The 15,596-nt window shown below is 36.4% G+C and overlaps 3 protein-coding genes across 4 annotated transcripts; 2 read left to right on the forward strand and 1 right to left on the reverse strand.

Moving 5' to 3' along the window:
- LOC100643109 (endocuticle structural glycoprotein SgAbd-4) lies at nt 1–4,073 on the forward strand. The gene is made up of 2 exons (XM_003393607.4): nt 1–448; nt 2,729–4,073. The coding sequence occupies exons 1-2, from the start codon at nt 437–439 to the stop codon at nt 3,194–3,196; spliced, it is 480 nt and encodes a 159-aa protein (XP_003393655.1). The 5' UTR covers nt 1–436; the 3' UTR covers nt 3,197–4,073.
- Nucleotides 4,074–4,509: 436 nt separating this feature from the next.
- Nucleotides 4,510–13,383, reverse strand: LOC100643354 (endocuticle structural glycoprotein SgAbd-8-like). The gene is made up of 3 exons (XM_003393609.3): nt 13,243–13,383; nt 5,848–6,121; nt 4,510–5,217 (listed from the first exon to the last, which is right to left on the reverse strand). Exons 2-3 carry the CDS (start codon nt 5,857–5,859, stop codon nt 4,831–4,833), a joined length of 399 nt encoding a protein of 132 aa, XP_003393657.1. The 5' UTR covers nt 5,860–6,121; nt 13,243–13,383; the 3' UTR covers nt 4,510–4,830.
- Nucleotides 8,533–15,096, forward strand: LOC100643233 (larval cuticle protein LCP-17). 2 transcript variants are annotated; one of them, XM_048414327.1, is made up of 3 exons: nt 8,533–8,539; nt 13,549–13,584; nt 14,371–15,096. In XM_048414327.1, the coding sequence occupies exons 2-3, from the start codon at nt 13,573–13,575 to the stop codon at nt 14,755–14,757; spliced, it is 399 nt and encodes a 132-aa protein (XP_048270284.1). In that variant the 5' UTR covers nt 8,533–8,539; nt 13,549–13,572; the 3' UTR covers nt 14,758–15,096. The 2 variants fall into 2 exon arrangements, with proteins under 2 accessions (XP_048270284.1, XP_003393656.2); XM_003393608.4 differs by lacking the exon at nt 8,533–8,539 and having other exon boundaries at nt 13,436–13,584.
- Nucleotides 15,097–15,596: the final 500 nt, after the last annotated feature.

The raw sequence follows: 15,596 nt of genomic DNA on the forward strand, positions 1-15,596 counted from the left end.
ACGGATGACCGTGGTGCCGCGAGTACAGTGGCCGGTGAAATCGCGTTAAAAAGCCGCGCGCAGGTACGATCGAAGGACCGATCATCTCTGCTCCTTTTTTTATTTCTACGGGGGTGTGGATCGTTCGCTGTTAGAAGTGCTCTAGAGCGAGATGTGGATATCCCGAAATAAACTTTCTCGGGTTATGTAAAGGCTGGCAACTGGCTTGTGTAGACTCGCCGGTATAAAGGTCGGCTGTGCCCCCAACAGTCCAAGAGTTGCTCACGAACTTCACGCCGGCAACCATCGGGAGAACATCGACGCTCTATATGTGACGCTGCCTTTTTATCTGACGCAGACTTATCTCCATCGTTCACACGCATCGTAGCATCGCACTTTCTCGAGAGAGCGTTGTGCTGTTGCATAGGCACGTGTCCCGTCGCGTCATTTCGGCAACATGCGTTCTTTGGTAAGTATCTTCTTTTGCCTTGTGCCAGTCTTGTCCTATCCTGCACCGTGTTCAACTTCCTCTTTCGTTTATTGCTTCGTGATGCAAATGAGGGTTGAAGTCGCTCTTAGTCTTAAACCTCGCGTCCTTGTTTCCTTCGCAGTGAAACCTAACAATTTGAGATCGAAATTTTTAACGTGACGAGGTCAGTGATATCGAATCATTTGTTTAAGTGTTTTATTAGGCGACCAATTTATTTGATATTCAACGTGAATCGAACATGTTCTAAAATTGTATTTACGATTCGCGGCAATCGATAGAAATTTTCCTCGCTCCTTGAATGTCCAGTATGATTCTGCTAGGAAACTTTGCACAGTTTGCAGGATTATTATTTAATTATTTCTTTTATTAATATAATGTACGTAATAATGTCTAGATCTTTCTACGAAATCTACATGAATAGCGTTTTAAATAAATGTCATTGAATGTCGACCAATTTTCTTCGTTAGTTTTTGATAATTGGTGTAAGAAATTACAGAAAATATCGAAAAAATGAGAATTTTATCGAAAAGATAAATAGAATTTTAGTAATATTAAAAATTACACGAAGAATATATAACGCTTTCTGATCCAAAATTGTACATAATTAAATATAATATATGTATAAGTATTAAAATTTATATAGCTAATTTACATTTCTTGTTAATAAAGTGGTCGTACTTTCCTTTTTCTGTGCTACTTTCTCTATCATTTTTTACAAAAACTTACAGACATAAATATTTATTTAAATTACTTGATTAATTATAAAATTACTCGGTACTTTAACTTAAATTATGCATTATACGACAATGAAAATGTATAACATAAAAAGGGAGTCTAAGAAAACAGTTTCAAGTGACGTAACGAATATCAATTTTGTACATTATCGCATCTTTCTTCTAACAAATTTTCTTCCAGTTCGTAAGGTAAATTCAATATGACTATAAAGTACACAACAGTGATTGATGAAATGTTTGAAAAAAAATATTTGAGAAAGAAAATATTTGAAAGAAACTATAGATATTGATTGAACTAGGTTGAACAGTTTTTTGCGGATAATGACATTAGAGCCTTCGTCCCTTTTACTGCTTACAATCGTAATGACTATTCTAACCTACCTACTAACACATTCGTTTTGCCCTGACCTTTCACGGGGAAAGGCATTTCAACGGATTTACAGGACAGACGTAACGAAGATTAAAGCATAGCTGCATCGACTTTTATTTCTTAACGTTCCATAGTTGCGCTTTAGTTCGATCAGTAAGAATCGGATATAAAGGACGACTGACAAAAACAAACGAATACGTACAGACAAAGAAAGATGTAAAAATGTAAACGAGAAAAAATAGAGTAGAAAAATAGTGAAATGAGTGGCTCGGTTCTATTTAACTTTACAATATCCTAGAATATTTCAAGCAAGAACCGATATATAAAGATGTTAAGTAAAAATTTTTGCTGATTAAAAATTTCACGATTTTTCAATACGTTTGGAAAATACATGGATAATACATACAACCATTACGATCTTACCGAGCTTTCTTGAGCAACCGTTATGTATAATGCAGCATGCCTACATCAAACATCGATGCATTCGTGCTAATGATAACTCTCTATAATTTTGCTACTGATTATCTACTTGAATAAACAGCTGCTATCAAAATAGCATTGGCATCCTGAATGGGAACATTAAGAATGTTAAGCGTGTTTCTCGACTAACTGGACATTAATAAAATGATTTGATGAGCGTGCGACGAAGAAAGATAATTTCAATCAACTTTGTGAATTGATGTCAAAGTAAAAGGAGAAGCATCTTGACGATAAACGGATTTAGTGATTTGAATTTTGAAGAAACAGACAATTTACTAATAATTGGTATTATAATTGGTACAATAATTAATTAAAAAGTAGTAATTCAATCGACCAAATTTTTTCTTTTCTATAAGATTTAGAAGGAAAGTAGCATCGTTCTAAAAATTTATTTCAACCTCGTAATTTTGAATATTTTCTTATAAATATATTTTAGAATTTTGTCAATAAACATTAGGCAAATCGTTTTAAACGTGGCAAAATAGACAGCGTTTCTTTCGAGACAACGTCATTATCGTTAAGATCAATCGATCTGAATCGTTTTGTCAATTCGAAGTCCGTATGTAGCGTCAAATATTTATCTGTCTTCGTTTAGGACACTTTGGTATCGTTTAGGCTTACTTTTCACATTCGACTATTTCTTAAGGCGATTCTAAATGTATCTTCATCTTTCAGGTCTTCCTTACGCTTATCGCAGTGGCTCACTGCCAGGAATATTTCCGGCAACCGGAAAAGATCGTCAGCGAAAACCGGAACCTTGGTGACAATCGTGGCCACTATTCGTTCACTTATGAGACCGAAGGTGGTATCGTACAAACAGAGACCGGAAGCCGAAAGTACGTCGGCACGCCGTCTGAAACTCAGCTGATTCAAGGATCCGTGCAGTATAATGCTCCAGATGGTACTCCGATAGCAATTAGCTGGACCGCCGACGAATTTGGTACTCAAGTAGCAGGTACTCACGTGCCAACACCGCCACCAATACCGCCAGCCATACAGAGAGCTCTTGATTGGATCGCGAAACAACCCTCGACTCCGGAACCCGAGGAACTCGCCAAAGACTCGCCGAGTCAACAAAACGCCGTTCCAGCAGCCAACACTAATCGACTATATAAACCGTTAAGGACGAATCAACGAAATTGATCAATTGTGATACCAACGTTAGAATAGTTCACATGTTAGTTTTTATAATGTACAAAATAAACTTCATATTTTCGTAGAAAACTCATTTGTCACGAATTAACTCGTTTCATCGACAATCGTTCATCTTCAATTCGCTTCCAAATGTTTTTATTCAGAAACTTTGTTTAACCATCGACGTGTTACGGTTTCACGAATAAACGTAGGAAGTTACTATCGTGAAAATTGTCTGCGTGTTTTCTAAAAATCTATTTTCGATTTCTCTATGTATTCGTCTTTTTCTTCGTATGTTAATGACTTTCCTAATGGCGTTTGATCGTTCTACTTTCTTTGTCGAACGATGTTTATTAGCCATAAACACACTAATATACGTATGTACATCGAGAAAAAATTCCGCTTCTTTATCCGTACCGTAAACACGCACAGAATTGAATGCTTGCACGCTTCACAGAAGCGCTTTTACGTGTTACCTAGAAAATAATTTATCGACATAGAGCGCAAAGAGGCGATGGCTGCAATTGAATAAGCATGTGCAACTTCATACTTAAACTCACAACACGCGTTACATAACTCGGACGGAATTTGAGAGAATCGCTATTTCTGTGATGCTTAGTCGCGCATTTTTTGTAATTAAAAAGAGGGAATGTCGACAAAAGTAGGTTTCCATTTTTAATTTTCTCACGAAACTTGCTTATCGATACGAATATTTCTTAAAAAGTTTATGATACTTCTACGAGCTTTCGATCTTGAAAATGTGCCGATATTATTTAATCGTAAATCAGTATTACGTTCCTTACATTGTAAGATTTATAAGGCTTATAAAATAATTCGAATATGAAAAATGTATCAGACTATTAATTAAACGAAATAATTTCATATAGAATTGGAAATTGTCATTTTAAGAAGATATTTTAGATACTTGATATTGCTTGTCCATGGTCTTTCTTGATATGGTTTTGCTTGCGAAGTTATTTAAAGAAAGGAAAGGAAGATGAAAAGGGAAATCTGCTTTCAAAAATCAATTAATTAAATTCAAGCATCTTGAAAATATCGTTAGTGTCACGGGAAGGGAAAGTTACACGGAAGATTAATTATATTCAATTGCTTCACTCGAAACATCTTTGATTTCTATTTCTTGGCTTTACTATTTTTTAAGAAATAACGGTGCATTAAGATAACACCGAGAGGCAACGGACCAAATTAGAATTAAAATAACGCCAATTCTTACGTACTTCTGATAAATATTAATAAATAATAAATAAGGTATCTAAGCGATACTGTAAAATATTCTCTTGGATCGCAAAAAGCAACAAAGATAAAGGTATCAATGTACAATTTATTTACAGTACTCCTCCTTAACGTTTTCTTACAATCTCGGTATTTAAAATACAAAAAAAATTTGAATCGTTAGCAGTATGCATAAATACAAAGGTAACGTGCGAATCGAGCCTGGAAACTCCGAATCCGAAAATTCGTAAGCGAATTTCTGCTCAAAATGCCACTAAAATGATCGAGAGTCGTGCCGAATAAAGAATAATGTTTCCATTTTGTACATCCTCGACTTTGATTCAGATGTAAACGTCGAGGAGCTTGAAGACCGATCTTCTTGTCGTATATGGATCCACGTTTGTCTCCTTTCATAGAGCACCGAGACGCTCTTCCCGATGGGCGGCAATGTATTCGAGTGCTTTGAGAATGGCGGGTGGAACGGACGGGATATGACTACCCTGGGGTTGGAATCCGTTCTCGTTAGCCACGTAGGACACACTGATAATTTCACCGTTTGGCGCGGTGTAGCTGTAACTGCCCTGAGCCTCGCGAGACTCAGCCTGGGTGCCTCGGTAGTTAAGGTAGCCGATCTCCTGTGCCTGGATACCGTTCGCCGTCTCGTAATTGTAGTTGTAGCTTCCGTCTGGATTTGGGCCGTCCGCGTTTTGCCTCAGAATGGGAATCGGCGTGGTAGAAGAGTACAGACCCAGAGGAACGGCGGTTGCCACGGAAGCGAAGGCGCATAACACGATCGTCTGAAACGTACGCATTTTCCTTAAATAATCCAATATTTTACTTATAAACAAGTTAGAGGCTAGGACTACAATGGATTCGTGTTGCAAAGGAGCGTTTAGAGCAAAGCAGTAGGAACATAGATCGTGTTCGTTTCGTGTCAACGATTATCGAGGAAATTGATCGTAAATTCAATTGCTTGGTCTAAACGCGTAATCTACGATAGAAGATGATTAGTTTCGAATAGAATATTCTAAATATAAACAGCGTAGAAAATTTTCAGAAATTCACAAAATATATAGTCGTGTAACGAACGAACGATGATCTCAATTTTCTCCGTAACTGCTGAATTTGAATACGAAAAAGAGTAACAAAATATATGCTTTAGTATTCCACTTATAAAAGCAGTAACACTATGTCGGAGCGAGAAATTCTAGAAATAAGCGGTACTCTATATGCTTATTACTTCTCGGAAATTTTCATACGGATATTCTGAATATTCCCGGATACACCGGTCATCTCAGATCGTGTAATTACGCAATGGCACCGTACCACGCGTTATGATATAACATCGAATCTTAAAATTTCATATCTACCGACCACCCGTTAAAATGAAACCGAACACCAGGCACCGGCACTGTTACTGAACTCACCAACTGGTTCATGATGATACCTCGGACTTTTTGTTTTTAGTCTCGAAAGCGAAATTCTGGTTCTTCCACAAGGAGGAAACTACACTGACTCGTAACATGGAGCACAGGATCCCTTTATATATCCATCAGCTGAACATTCGGTGAATTTCTGGCAAGCCGGTGTCTTATTTAATCCCCCTCCATCCCTTTCTCTCCCACTCTGTGAACAGGACACCTCCAAATTTTGCGGATGATCCAGACACGTGGCCCGAGGATGATAAAGCGGTGGGCTGATCTGAAAGTCGAAGTTGTAAGGTAAGCCTTGTATCTTTTGCATTTTCTGAATGCCCTACCTAGGATATGCAGAATAGCCGATGACAAATAACTCGATATCTTTTTAGGAAGACACGTGTAATACGAAGACACGATATATTCTCAGTGAAATTTTTATTCAAACGAAATTTCGTATCAGACGACGAAATTTTGTTAAAAGTACTGAAAACCAATCGTTGTTACGTATCATCGATCGATAAAAGTAAAATTGATTTGATCTCATAAATATTTCAGAATGCGTCTTCGTTTATGATGAAATATATATAATCTTGCAGTGTAGATTTCGGCACATTTGCGTACTTGCGTAACGTTATATAACAGATCTACAAGCGCAGTATTTCGATATTTTAAGGCTGTGGGGCGAATTTTTAACACCCAGAACCTTTAATTCCGAAATTGATCGAAGTAAACTGCAAAATTCGTGGTACTTGTAATGCATAAATTTCATGCGTCTCGATCGCCTGTATATACAGTTACGGAAAAGGACATTGCTGTTTTCCGTAACATAAAGTTTGTTACATCTTCCAATATAACGATCTTCATACTTTGATTTATGTAAATTTTATACTCTAAAGCATTAACGAAATAATTGATAAATTAGGCTATCCAGAATCCGAACGTAAATTACTATTAATAAATGTGATTGTATTTATTTTCTATCAAAACTAACATCTCTTCGTTTTGATACGTTGCACCTTGTCAGTTGCCTCGATAAGAATTTAAATTTCGATTATTCGTACAGACAATTAGAAGAAAATTTTATTATTGTTATTATAAAGCATTTCCTAGTCGCGTGTTATAGAAAATTTCTCACTTCTTTACTGAAAAATTGACGATAGGATAAAATTCGATGGACGATACATTAACTCGTGAAATTCAAGCTCCGGTGAAACGACATTTTATTTCAACGTAATAGGATAGTTAGGGATATTTGACGACTTTCTTATACCGAAGAAATAACCATTAAATCGCAAATATCTTTTTACGAAAGTTGTATGTAAAATGGTGTAACTTTATTTCTCGACGAGTGAATAGGTATATTATATCGTTTATCAAATGATCGGTTTAAGTGCATTTATGCAAATCGTATACGGCGGTATCGGTAGCATAATTATTCTACGATTATCGTAATTATTCGCATGCTACTGGAAGCAAGTAACAAGAGAATGATGATACGTTAAACGGTTGAACATCTTATATTGTAAGTATGATCGATGAAATTAACGTCAACAACGTTTACAACGTAAATTTATACGTACGTGTGAGAACGCGATGAACTTGTTATCTCTTAATTCGTTAAAAATTGCACGTACCGATCACGATACACCGGTCTATGTAAACAATTCTTTTGTATTTATCGATGTTTCGAAATGCGATTCAAAGTGCGATTTCTTGTAAAACTTAACGATTAAGGAGAACCGAATGAATCGATATCGTAATGAATAAATCGTGGCTCTGCAGAACGATCGTTACAACGTTATTTTTAGTTATATTTCTCTGCTGCAGCTAAAAATTTGATAGTTTTAAATGCACGCTATGTTGGAATAATAATTAAGTGGCGCGTAATTAAGCGATTACATCTTTGCAGGGACGCAACATCTTTCACTAACAATATTTCTCAATCCAAATATATCTCTGGATCTTCGTGGAAATACATGCGAGCGACTTGATGACTCAAATGATTAATTAACATTTTTAATAAATTAAAATTATAAATCTTGACACGCGATTCAATTTGAGCCGATAACATTCCAGATATTTCAAGATACCATCGTATCGCAAAACGGTTGTATTAAAACATCGTTCGCTCGTCGCGCTCAGTTATCAATTATCCCGATTAATAACAGCAGTGAACTGTACAACGTGGTGAAAGTAATTTCACTTGTTATGTATTTAACAAACGTACAATTACGAGAAGGAGAAAGAACGAAGAACGGAAAACGAAGAAACAAGTATGACAGGATGAATTATACGAGACAAATTACAGAATTATTAAAACAGCCAGTTATATGCGTGTCCCGGTACGCGTTGCTCGATTACTAATAAATACGCTCATCGTCGTCGAGACAATTTATGATAATTAAAACGCCCTAGGTCCTCCCTGCTCACGCTTTGATTCTTTCCGGCCTTACGTGCTCCAAGTAGGTCTCGTTCGACTTGCACGCAATGAAAGACGAAAAGAACATCGTAATTCGTATCAAGGAGCTCATCTCGCTAACCTAAATACTACACGATATTCTTACTTTCACAAGGTGAATGAGCCGAACTCCCTTTAGTTGGTTCAACGAAAGTTACATAGCCAACGATTAAGGAGCCGCATACGACGAGTTATGATAATTTATCACCTCCGTTCCGTGGATCCACCTTCGTCCAACGAGACCTCCGCCTTTATTACGACTTAACGACCATGAGAAATTGTCTTTCCCGATTCTCTTATCAATTTTCAGCCGTACGCTTAATTCTGAAAATGTACGTGATATAACCGACACCCAGGATCATCGTCCTTTCTTCCAATTATACTTGTACAATGTAGATACAAAAATTATAGCTGCGCGCGTGCAACAAGAAATTGAACTTTTTTCCGAAGAAAGAAGTGATTCAGATTGTCGACATAGGTGTTCGTGGGATATTCCGTCGTGCCGAGAAAGATAATCTTGAGATTGAAATAAAGTTTTGTCGATGCTAATCAAATTTAGTCCGATAAATTCTGATGTAAAATTTATGTATGATCGCCAGATTATGTCAGCTTCAAGAATTGCGAAACGGATAGTACGTATGCATCACGAATATACATAGAAAGTTTAAATATACGACTCGAATTTTGCTATTTTGCATCTGCTATCGTAATAAAAACGGTGCTTTACCGTTATATCAGCATCGGTGTTTGTATACTTGCAGTCAATTAAAAAAACGAACAAAAGATAGTAATATATAGTAAAGATAGTAGTAGTATAGATAGTAAAAAGTATCTGTGACTATGTCATGTCGGCAATATACAAAATTATCCGATTTTATATAAAAGTGTGTGTCGATAAAATAAAAAAAATTCCAACAGACATTCGTTATTCTACTTTACAGGGGTGGTCATACATATATCTCTATCGACTTACTTGTAATTGTTGTTACGATTAAAATTTGTCTAAAAATTCTTAAATTCTGTTTTAAAGGTATTCGAATCTTTATTGCATCATAACAGAACGATTTGATGGTACATTTTTTTTTTTTTTTTTTAAGTTCCGTGATAATTATTTAGCGCGGCAAGTCGCGTATATAGATGAAATTATAGGCCGTGCAGGTTTTACCTCGAAGAGAGTCAGGGTCGTAGGTGGAATTCTCACGAAGGTTTCTCGTTAAGTGGTTTATAACATGTTGGGGGATGACAGGAATATGAATTGGGATCCATTCACTTTTTCCTTAAAAGCTAGGTTCTGGCAACTTCGTTCTCGTATCAAGGTAATTTATAGCATGCTTATTATCGTCACCACGATAATACGAAAACGAAGAACATTTAAAAGCCTTAGGAATCATCGGTATCGGAATAAGATTTGATATAAACGAATTTCTTGTTTTTACTTTTTTCTTCGAAATAATAACGGTAATAAACCAAGTGCTTTACGAATCGTTAATTAAAATCCTAGGAAAAAGTAGAAGCTGAATATTAAGATGTCAGAGTTAAAACGTTCATGTTCTCATCGAGCAAGCTGTCTTTCCCTATTTGGAATTTTTGTAGATGTTACAGAATCGTTTTGTCTGTTTTATGATGTAAGGGATAAGCTATTTTAATAACTGAATATCATTATAAAAATAGTTGGGAATTTAGATAATTATCACTAAAATTAAAATAATGATAATGGTATTAATACCAGGAATTACTAATACAAATAATAAAAAAATATTAATACAACTCTCCTACTTCTAATAATAGAATTCATACGTAAATATTATTAAGGGAAATATACTCGAGAGATAATTATTAATAATGGCATGTGGTTGTATTGAAACAGAAGGACGATGCTGGATTTCTAATATAATAAACAAGCAAAAAAAAAAAAAACAGATTTAAATGGATTAAAATGAACAAAAATTAATGAAAAAGCACGAGTTTCAATTAACTTAACAAGCTTCACAGTTTCTTCTAATCCTAAAAATACCGAAGCCTTTCTTTTCTCTAACGGAAACTAAAAATATCTAAAATTTTGAAGAAATCGTTCGCTTAATTTCCGCTCGACCCCTTTGTTACTTGCAACCAGATTTAACTTTCTATCTTACCGACGGTAAAACGAAGATTGGCGAATAATCATACGCAGAAACTGGTAGATGACTCAAAAGCATATTTCCTAGTGTCCGCTTCCACCGTTCACCGCGTCTCTCGAGACGAAAGAGCAAAGCGTATTGATTACCGATCAAGTAAAAATCAGCGAAGATAGCTTGTAAATTTTATACAACATTCGCGATCGAATCTTTGATATAGAAATAAAAAAAAAAAAAAAAACGAGCGAGTCATAGATCTCCGTAAATATGGCGAAATAGATAAAATGACGATTTCACGTCGTATACTAAGTTCATTATCAACCAAATCGCCTCGTACGATCAAATTCCAAATTTCGAATGACCAAACATAGGAGGATGACCTATTACCAAATTTTTGTTAAACCTTCGTTTTCGCGTAACCTTAGAAAAAGAAATCCGATAGCCGTGGATTATAAGGACATTTCGGCGTTCACATCTGTTGCGCGCGATCCTTTGCCTCTCTCCTATCCTTTTCTCCGCGCGAAGATTTATTGCCGAATTACAGAACCATAAGACGACGTGCATTTGTACGGCATGTAGGCGTAACACGAAAGAGAAATGAAATTTCACTGTTTAACGGCGAAATTTGAAGAGCAAACAATTTAACCATGTCACTGTACGTTTGACGAGTAGTTGCGAGAGAAGCGGAATTCACGCTTTCGTTTAGGTTCGTTGGATCGCGAACAGAGATCAGAATCTGTAGATAAGCGAGAATTCTTAATGGTAGTTAAATTTTTCATTTTGCTCATTTAGCTTCTGATTTTAAGATACCATCTGCGACAAAATATATCTCGACGCGTGTAACTATTCAAGGCAAGGTTTTATTGAGACGAAGAAGAAGAAGAAGAAGAGGAAAAAAAGAGTATTACATAGTGGTTAAGAGACGCGGGAAATACGCGATAGCGGAATAATAATGAAATAAAAATTTAATTTTGAGATATCGTGTCTATAAATTTTAGACTCGATAATATTATGCTAGCCTTTTTACTCTTCCGCCAGGTTTTACATATAGGATTTAATTAAAAATAAACGCAAGTTCTAGGAAAGAAGTATTAATGTGTAATTATGAGAAACAGCGCTTGCCACGTGTGATGTACAGACGGATCAGGAGACATTTTTTATTATTCTGCGAATGGTTTTTTGTTAAATATATGATTATACAACTGTATAAGGTACACATATAGTGTAACGAATGTAAGGTATAAAATTTATGAAGAAGTCAGGTTATACATACCTTAAAAATTTATAAAGATAGCATCGAGATATCATAAGATTTCATGTTTGCAATCACAATTTCCTGATTCATTTCGTCAACGAATAAACTTATTAAACAGATGGATTATTATTGGAAGCATAGATGACTGAAAAGCGTTAAATAAAACAGAGTATAAAGAACAGGAAACAGAGTTAATAAAACAAATTGTAGAAACACGCGAAAAATTTATGACAGTTTGAGCGAAAAAAGCGACGCAACACTGCATGCCTTGGTAAGTAAATACCGTTATGTCGGTGTGTATGTAGTTAGTCAGAGAGACGTCAGAGATACTTCCTAAATAAGAAAGGATTCAACAGTGATCCCCTTGCCACGATGAAGATAGATTAACTTATATATTCGGTTCACGTGGTCTGGCCAAGGCCCCAGAGATTTGTTACACGGCTGAATTTATAATCAACGCGAAATACGAAAATTCGCACAAAGAGATCACCGGGTCAATGGAAGCATCGAAAATGTATTCCATATTTGGAAAGCCTTTTACGGATTCGCTTTACGTGCAAACCTCAAATGGCATTTAAAAATATGACACGCGACCTAATCGTCATTTCTTATTCTTTTAATCCATGACGAATTTTGGAAATGTGCATTTCTCGTTAAAACTTACAAAAAACCGTTAGAACCGGCGAAATGAAGTTAAAATAGCTTTATTAGAAAGAACAGTGAATTTATTAACTGTCATTGATATCGATGATTGTAAATACCATCGATGAAATAACATAAATTAAGGGATTTATGATTTTATGAATAAAGCCTTACGAACTGCTATAATAATAAATTAATATTCGAATTTAGAGCTCATTTAAACATAACGACTTTGACACCTTTATTATTTAATGGAATAGCAACGAATAAGTATCTTATTATGAAATTTATGGGCATAATACGCTTCAATTAAGCTCAAAGAATATTCCGAATTCAATTTTATTCGTGTTAATCCAGTTTGAGTGCTTTTACGCGAAACGTACAAATGTTCGAACTTTTCCTTAAGAATAGGAATTTTATAACAAATCGAACCAATCAATTTTACAACTGTACGCACGATCGAACATTCTCAACTTTTACAAAAACTCTAAGCAATAATTCTTATAGAATTTCCAAACATTCTCCAGAATTTTTCACGTATTTCCTACGTTGCAATGGAACGTGACGCGCTATTTAAAGTATTACATAATAAAAATTTAGGAAAAACATAAACCGAAGTGTTACAACTACGCTTTAATCGATCAGATACTTGCGATGATATTAACGTGCGGATTACTAAACTTCGTTCTCACTCTACATTCCACACGAATCGTACGAACACGTATCAACCCCTTCGATAATATACATCCCTTTTCTTGCCCGCGTTAGCTGCTCTTGCGTCGACCAGGCGCAATCTTGCTTTCAAAGTAACGTTGTAACAATATCACATAAATTTGATATTCTTCTAATCTTTAAAATACTTGCAAGAAAGTTTAAAACCTTTTTTTTTTTTTTTTTTTGTTTTCCTTTAAGCTAACCATCTATATTATACTCACGTAATACAGTGGTTGGAAACTTTCTTCAACCGCGAGTTCTCAAGCCGACGCAAACGTAAGTATTTTTTCCAGGAAGGCTCATGAACATGTCGCAGGGACACGGTGTTATGCGTTGAGGAGACATCGCGCGTCTGTACTGTGGTCAGCACTCTGGTCGCCCCCCTATGCAGACCCCTGTCTGAAAATTTCGTAATATTTGCCGGTGTCTAAGCCTCGGCCAGAAATCTATCAATGAGAGAGAGGTCCTCGCACCTTGCAAGGTTTCGGCAGGGCTATATAAACGCGTCCATTAGACTAGCTCTTTACAACCAGAAAACAACTCCGATCAACATGAACGCTTTGGTGAGTTCCACACGATATCCAGATGCATGGGCCACCCAGGCTGTCGCGGAGATCGTGTTATCGGTTTTACAAATTTTATTACCTTCATATCGAACATCTTGCAAAGATTTTTCTTATCTTATATTATTCGATTCGTGAACTTGGACTATCAGTTAACATTTCGAAGTAAATTTCTTGTAAATGATTCGTTGCTTCCTGATCGGCTTTCTTATTGCGGTGTCCGATATCCTTTTTTTTTTATATACGGCAGAATATCTTTTTCATAATATCTTTACGGTTTGTAACTCTTCCTTATTATCGCTTCATCGTTTTACGGTCGTATTCTTCAAATTATTATATCTTTTAAACGTCATAAACTACACAACGTTATGTCACTGACCAAACGTTTCGCGTACTCGCCAACTCTTTTCCTTGATATTGCAATCGTATTTTCACCGAGGAATCACACTTAAATATAATCTATGCAGAAATTTAACCTCGCAATTCTACAAATCGCTTGTTATCTGTTACTTATTATAATTGCCTAGTGATTGTATAATCTGCAAGCTTATACATCGTTCATATATCGTCGCAGTTTATAGAAAGTTCGCTCTCTGTGTATAACGGATTTACTTTATCGTTACAAAGTTCGCGATTAACCAACTTTAGGCTACGCGATGCACGCACAAAGCTTTTACTTCTACCGAATTTATTCGCAAATTCTTAAAATTTATTTCACAAAGTCATCGACTAATCAATCATACGATCCACGCGCAATAAAATTGCAATAAAAAATCTGTTTTCCAGTCTTGCGCTGTTCTCGCCATCGTCGCGGTTTCCGCGTTGGCCGCGCCAGTGGACAATAACACACCGGTTTCGATCCTGGCATACACCGCCGATGGACCCAACCCAGACGGCTCGTACGCCTTCAACTACGAGACTGGAAATGGCATCAAGGCACAGGAACAGGGTCAACTAAAACAACTTAACGCCACGAATTCGGCGATCGTCGTTCAAGGATCCTACAGTTATTCGGATGCTGACGGGATTCCTATTGCCTTGAGCTACGTTGCCGACGAGAATGGTTTCCAGCCACAGGGTGAACACCTTCCAACCCCTCATCCGATCCCAGCTGGAATTCTGAAAGCCCTGGAATACATCGCCGCACACCCCGAACAAGACAATGCACGCTGATCGCTCGTTACGCGGATCGTACAGTAGAGATAGGACATAATTGACGCGACGATACGAGTCAAGTGCGAAAGTTTTATTACTCGATGCAGTGTATTTTTATAGACTCGTTTCACCTACTTTCTCCATTTTCGTCATCGAATCTTCGTCTGGCGTTATAACGATCGTAAGCGGTAGCCGTGTAACAACTGTAACGCAAAGTCACTTGACATTTATGTTTTAAGGCGATACAGCGATGTTGTACGACTTATCGTTACTAGCATCGATATACAATGTAATATCTGTGTAAAATATGTCGATCTCAATTGTATCGTGGAATAAATGTTTAGACGTTTAAGCTGATCTTATGAGATTCGTCATTCTTGATCATTCTCATTCTCTTATTCGTTCATCGTTGTTTCCTCATATCTCACTGCCAGTCGGTTTTTTACGAGGAAATACACGTCGAACAATTTTTAATACACCGAGAAAGTTAATCTTACCGTTTATGTACGTACCTCGAATTTTGTAACATACGTGTATAACGCGTGGCTTCTGTATCATAGAACAATGCCGCATAATTGCATAATCGGGTGATAAATTACCCTTGCGTTTAGAAGCATGGATTTGATTATTCATGCGGATTAGTCGGATCTTTCTTCGAGGAACTGATTAACGCTTCTTACGTCACATATAAACGTCGTTGGTAAACAAACGTGGAGATTTAGATAATAATCACCGAAGCAAATATTAAAATAGTTATCTAAATTATTAAGAAGAATATGGTGGAAATTAATCGGCAATTCGCGAAGATAGAAGTTCATAGATTTTACCGAAGACACAATTCGTTTGCCTCGCCGACG

The sequence above is a fragment of the Bombus terrestris genome, chromosome 2 (genome assembly GCF_910591885.1).
Source record: "Bombus terrestris chromosome 2, iyBomTerr1.2, whole genome shotgun sequence".
Classification (NCBI taxonomy): Eukaryota; Metazoa; Arthropoda; class Insecta; order Hymenoptera; family Apidae; genus Bombus; species Bombus terrestris.

Bases quoted from the DNA above. Each gene is read 5' to 3' on its own strand.
- LOC100643233 (XM_003393608.4), top strand. From the start codon at position 13,474: ATGAGAGAGAGGTCCTCGCACCTTGCAAGGTTTCGGCAGGGCTATATA. The intron at 13,585-14,370 runs GTGAGTTCCACA...TCTGTTTTCCAG, and splicing joins CGATCAACATGAACGCTTTG to TCTTGCGCTGTTCTCGCCAT.